The sequence below is a fragment of the Solanum dulcamara genome, chromosome 12, assembly GCF_947179165.1.
Source record: "Solanum dulcamara chromosome 12, daSolDulc1.2, whole genome shotgun sequence".
Taxonomy (NCBI): domain Eukaryota; kingdom Viridiplantae; phylum Streptophyta; class Magnoliopsida; order Solanales; family Solanaceae; genus Solanum; species Solanum dulcamara.
In genome coordinates this window covers 61,224,028-61,230,015 of record NC_077248.1, presented here as the reverse complement: position 1 = coordinate 61,230,015, position 5,988 = coordinate 61,224,028, and the positions used below count along the sequence as shown (strand labels likewise).

The following is a 5,988-nucleotide window of genomic DNA, read 5'->3' as shown; positions in this document are numbered from 1 at the left end:
GTGCTTTTTCAACTCTCACGTTCGAGTGTTTGCTCGTCGTTTAGGCCCGTGAGTGAGATTTCTGGTTTTTAGAAAAGAAAGCGTACCAATCCGGCAAACAAAGCAAAAACAACGTGAACATAACATTACATGTTGTTACGAATGTAACTCCCGAAGGATCAACCACTATTCTAAATAGAGTAAGGCGGAGAACTGTTGTTCAGTGGAGCGCCGGAGTGCGGAGGTTGTTCCCATCATTGAAGTCAGGGTGTGGGACTGAGCCTTCCGAATGAGAAAGAAGAAAAGTGCTGAGTTTCGTTGGAAAAACCAACGCAAATATCATATTGACTTTCTCTCGCCCTACTTCTAAAGATAGATAGAAAGGGTTGGAGAGAATTTCAGAAAGTCATTCTCTCCTTTCTAAAGCTGCGCAAGGCGGCCCCCCCAGAACAAAGCCCCACCCCTCTTTTCCCCCCTTTAATGAAGGACCCTCGCCTCGCTTCCTATTCATTTGTGGGTCTGGACCCTATTTTTTTTTTCAATTTCGAGAATCAACCAACGGAAAAATCCGTAGCCCAGGTGACTATCAGATTGGGGAGGAAGATCAGAATTAGAAATTGATAGAAAAGCAAGGATATGGGCTCGTGTAAGTAGGAAACAAAAAATATCTATTCTAGTTCTATCATCAGCTATGGGTTTGAATCTAAGAGAAATTCTAGAGAATGTTTGCTATCCTGAATTTTTTTTGTCTTTTCTGAATGATAAGGAGAGAAAAAAAATTGGGTCAAAAGAAAATTCCATTTTGGAGTTTTATCAACAATTTGCTTGTGTAGGTGGCGATCCGGTATTTTCTGAATCCTTATGTAAGGAATTACAAAAGAAATTCTTTCAACAAAGATGTGAATTAGGAAGGATTGGTCGACGAAATATGAACCGAAAACTGAACCTTGATATACCCCAGAACAATACATTTTTGTTACCACGAGATATATTGGCAGCCGCCGATCATTTGATTGGACTGAAATTTGGAATGGGTGCACTTGACGATATGAATCATTTGAAAAATAAACGTATTCGTTCTGTAGCAGATCTTTTACAAGATCAATTCGGATTGGCTTTGGTTCGTTTAGAAAATGTGGTTCGGGGGTTTGAAGAAAAACAAACACGAAGCTTCGTTCCTCTCCTTTTAGGCGTTGGAATTTGAATAGTCTTATTACTTCAAAGAAGCCCGGTTACTCCTTTTCTTTGTCGGGGTTGAGAATTGGGGGGCCGCGCCCTACCCCGTCGGCCTAAGCCTCGCTATGAGAACTAACGCGTTATCTTTGGGCGTTTTACTCTCTTTCAAAGAGATGACTATTCAAACCGATGACTATTCAGATGCACGTGCTTTGTGAAAATTCCATCTCCTGCACAAGATAAACTGAGCCCTACATCTCACTCTATGTGTTTTCTTGAGTGAGGTTGGGGTACCCCTCTCTCAAAAGGGCCAATCAAATTCGTCGTAAGACTCATAATGATCAACTTTACGAAGATCCCATTCTATTCCGGAAGCTCGTAGCATTGGCTTTTTTCCAAAATTCCGGGGAAAATGAAAAGAATGGACGCCTCTGGGGTCATGACAGATTGAAGGTGTGAAGGACGAAGAGGGGCCTTCCTTAATGGAAAGGATTGCACAGGGAAGTCCTAGAATGAGAGGCTAAAGTGTTGGCCAGTCTGTCTTGTCTCTATACTTTATCTACACGGATCGAGTTCCTCCCTTTCTGGTTAATAAATGGCATAACCCCTCTTCTCCAGCTTCTTCTGGGAAGCCCAGGCTAGCCAACAATGAGAAATGCCTTCCTCTTTTTTCTTGATTTAGGTGACGTAGTCTTATCCGATGTGCTAATACGAGCCGACCAGAAGAAGCAAGGCTTAGATTACCAGATCCTGGACACAATCTACTTCCTGGTGGTTTAGTAAGGGCTTTAGGAAAAGGCGTAACTGCTCTTGTCGGAAGGGCAGGGCTACTATATTATATGGTAAAGATCTCCCACACCTGGACCAGGCTAAAAACGATGAGTCTTCTCTTTTCAGGGTTAGACTATATAGAACCAGAACAATAGACTGATTGACTGTGGTCAGGTCAGAGCCCTCTATTGTCTGTTGGAGGAGATTGATTGGACTTTATACCGTACCTTACTTAGTCTTCCGCTTCATCAGTGCGGATACGCTTTGAACAAGAAAAAGTATACGATACGAGCGAGAAGAAAGAGAGTGAATTAGACTCTCGGCTCGGGTATTCCGTAAGTTCACTTTTTCAGAAAGGCATAATTCTTTCCCAGCCGGCTGGAAAGTGGATGCAGAATTACCGGTCTTAGTCTTCAACTTTTAGCTTAAAAAAGGAAAAAATTTTCAGCATATTGACTACTTGAAATACGGACTATATAAGAAAAATGGGGAGGGAACTCGATACGTTCCTCAAAAAATCCGATTCGGGCGGATTCTTTCCCCAACTAACGAAGAGATCTTGGCGGAATTGCCACATATGAAATTGAGCACAGTTTTGCAAAGAAATAGCCCACTTGTTTCTCGAGAAGAGATGGAGGCCTGAAAACAAGACAGTCCGAAAAAAGGGCCTTCTGTCTACACGCTTTCGAGAATAGAATAGACGAGACGGCTGGAATTCAAACTTAGGGCTTAACAGCGCCTTCCGTATTATGCTAAAAAGGACTTGCTTTTAGTTCGTCAATATGACCTTGACTTGCCTTTTCCCCGCCTCCCACGGCTGCTAGAAAGCACTGAAAGGCCTGCTCTCCAACGTGTTGCGGAGCCTTCGGCGAGGGTGGATGTAATTCCGCTCGAACGAAGTGAGAGGGTCTTTTGGCTTCCTCAGGGCCGTGTGAAGCTTAGCTTGCTTTAGCAGCCAGCGCGTAGACTCAAAAGAAGGGAGATGGGCGTTTTCGAAAGGCTAGAAAGTTTGACTCTCTATGGAAAGAGGAAGCTAGGAGAGGATTCTAAACAATTCTATCGAGCCGAACAACAAAAAGGCGGATCAATCCAGAATTGAGGAGCCTCTCGACAGCAAAAGCAACTGAAACTGTCCAGAACAAACTGAAACTACAACTAAAACCATTGGGAATCAAAGAAAGAAAAAAAGTGCACTGATTCGAGAACAAGCTCACTTTCGTTCGCTCAAGTAGTTAACATTTCCCTTCGGTAAGCATTCCTTGGGCGAAGAGGGGATTTGCGCATCCAACGATAAGATAAATGGCCTTGCTTGCCTTTTGTGATCTGCCAATTGCAATACATGGAAAGGGCGCTTTCTAAGAAGGGCTTGGCTTGGAAGAAGAAAATGAAATAGGAACAACCGCGCTGGTCGTAATAGATCGACTTTCATGCTATTTCTTGCTCGTTCCGGTCGATAAAATCCTCCGAGTGACTGACGACTCGTGAGCTCGCAGGGCTCATAGGATGGGAAAAGTGTGATAGCATCTACTATACCAGGAATATCGAGAAGGATAAGTTGCGCACTTTAGGCCTATTCCAGGTCAGTCGCTCAAAGAAAGGAAAGTACGTCGTGAGCTGTAGGCAGGAAAGAGAAAATAGAGCGATTGGTAAGCTGACCCTACAAGGAATTCTTTAGTTTCAGTTTCGTGGGAAGAAGAAGAAGGGGGATTCGAATCGCCTATTTTTCCCCTTCTTTTTCCGGCTAGCTCTAGCCCTAGTAGAGGTCTGAGTAGACTAGACTACTAAGGGCCAGCGTCCAAGGACCTGCCAGACTGCTGATCTTACTTAAGCACTCGACGTCACAAATAGCAATAAGAAGGGGCAAGGGGTTCACCCACTTTCACGAGTTTCATAGGTTCAAGAGATCCCACTATAGAAGTGTCTAGCCGTTCGCCGAAGGAAGGCATTCTTTATCAAAGTCTCCGAAAGGCACGCTTAACCTCATTCGATGATGGGGTTGGGGCAATTGACCGATCCTAAGCTAAATCTAGCTCTGATGGTGTGTCCGCGGGTCCCTTCCTCTCAACGTCTGAAAGAACACTCTAATGGCAAGTCGGGCTAATTCTAATATAGGGATAGAAAAGGAATTGGCAAGGTCCGATCGGAAATAGGATAAATAATGGAAAAAGTCCCTCTCCGATAATAGGACTTGAAGGCTTTAGCTATGCGAGCCTGCCACTACGCTCCTTTGTTACAGAATTAATGGTCAGAAACTTGCCTTACTTAATCTCTTTCGAGATAAAGGTTCTTACAGAGGTGAAGGCACCCATCACACAGAAAATAGTTATAAAGCTCGCGCTCCACTAAGTGTATAGATTGAGATCCAGTAGAAGTGGGAGTGCCGCAAGGCTCTTGAGTTAAATGATGCTCAGGATTGAGGAAGTGGTCTTATTGGCATTCGGAATGGAGTCTGTCCCGAAGACCCGTCAACAAGATATCATAAGTTTCTTTCAGAATTTATTCCGCACTAGAGTTAGAGAATTTTCGCTCCAACCTTAGACCCTTCGTTCCCCATAGCCTTTTTCTGGCCTGGTCTTTCGAAAAAGAAGTCCAGCTCCAGGCTTTAAAGAAGAGAAGAAAGACCTGGCTTCAACGACTTTCTACGCGACGATTTCTTCTTCTCTTATGATTTCTCAAGTTACAGGGGGGAGACCAAGAGAGTAGATTGGCTGGTTATCGGGTTCTTGCCTTGCATTGGTTTTTATTTCGCACTATCTGGTCACTGGTTTGGGAGAGAAGGCAATCGACAGATAACTGGTAAGTAAAGCTATGGACTGGGTTCTCACTCTAAGCCAGTACCAGTAATTTGAAAAAACGATAGACATCTAGCGCATTCACTCGTTTTTTCTTTCTGATAGGCCAACTCAAAGAGGGAAATGCAAGGGGCTTGAAAAGACCGCTATGCACCTTGACTTTTGGCTTTTCGTTTTTATTCTTTCTACAATTAGATCTTCTATCAGCAAAGAAAAGGCTATTATTATCTTATTTTCTCTTGTAAAATATGAGCAACCCCAAACCCTTCTAGAGCCCAAACCTCCATTTCTCCTACCCGTTGTCCCCCCTGTTTGGCTCTTCCTCTAAGGGGTTGTTGTGTAACAAGCGCATAATGTCCGGAACCTCACTAGCCTTCTCGGCCAGTTAGTCTAACGACGAGTCAGGGATCCAGAATGACTTCATTGACTGAGCCGATCGTTAGCCTATTTCTTCTTCTCGAGTGAAGTAGCTTACTCTTGCTCTGTGCGCTAGGGAGTCAGACTATGCGACGTTCTCATTTATGTTTGCGCTGTGTGAGTTCTAGCTAGGAAGCAAGCGCCGCAAAGGGTTGACAGGGCAGCTCGGCTGGTAAAAAAGGAGATGGTACCGAAGCGGGAGGCTCGTAGACGCTACTAGTGCAATGACGGTCGAAACTTGGCTCTAGCCGATAGGCCAGCAGTAAGCTTGGCTACAGCGAAGTTTATAGTCTAAAATAAGTGAATTGTTCAAAGATTAAGAAAATTATTGAAACTTTTTTCATGTTTACCCTTGATATAATGAGGTTCTTCCTTTACATTTTTAGAAAAATAGTTTGAGAATAATCAAAAGAGTAATAATGAAAAATAACTTGTAATTTACGTCTTTAAATATTTTTCTGAAGGAGTGTGCCATACTCCAAGAATTTATTTAATATGGACTAAAAGGGAATATTAGACTATTTATTTCCGTCCACCTCATTTTCATCCCTAGTTAAATTTGACAATAATAGAAAAGAGAGATTTATTCATAAATATTAAGAAAGTTTCATCGAATCCTAAAATATGTATCATATATGAAACCATATTAGATATTAAAAGGATATTATAAAAAAATTTTAAAAACATAAAAAAAAACTCTTAAATTTTGTGAAATTGGACAAAAATGACCTCGATCCGTTAACAATTTGCTTCAAAAATGCCCCTGTAACATCCCCTAAAAACGTTGTATACGATGTTTCAATTTTCGCTTAAACATGATACAACCTCTGTATTTTGGGCATAACTTTTCATA

The 5,988-nt window shown here is 42.5% G+C and overlaps 1 protein-coding gene across 1 annotated transcript; it reads left to right on the top strand.

Moving 5' to 3' along the window:
• Positions 1 to 565: 565 nt before the first annotated feature.
• LOC129875816 (DNA-directed RNA polymerase subunit beta-like) lies at positions 566 to 2,878 on the top strand (the record flags this gene model as incomplete). The annotated part of the gene is made up of 3 exons (XM_055951046.1): positions 566 to 1,125; positions 1,847 to 1,997; positions 2,663 to 2,878. Coding segments are annotated over 3 exons (927 nt in total), but the record flags the coding sequence as incomplete, so codon positions are not given.
• Positions 2,879 to 5,988: the final 3,110 nt, after the last annotated feature.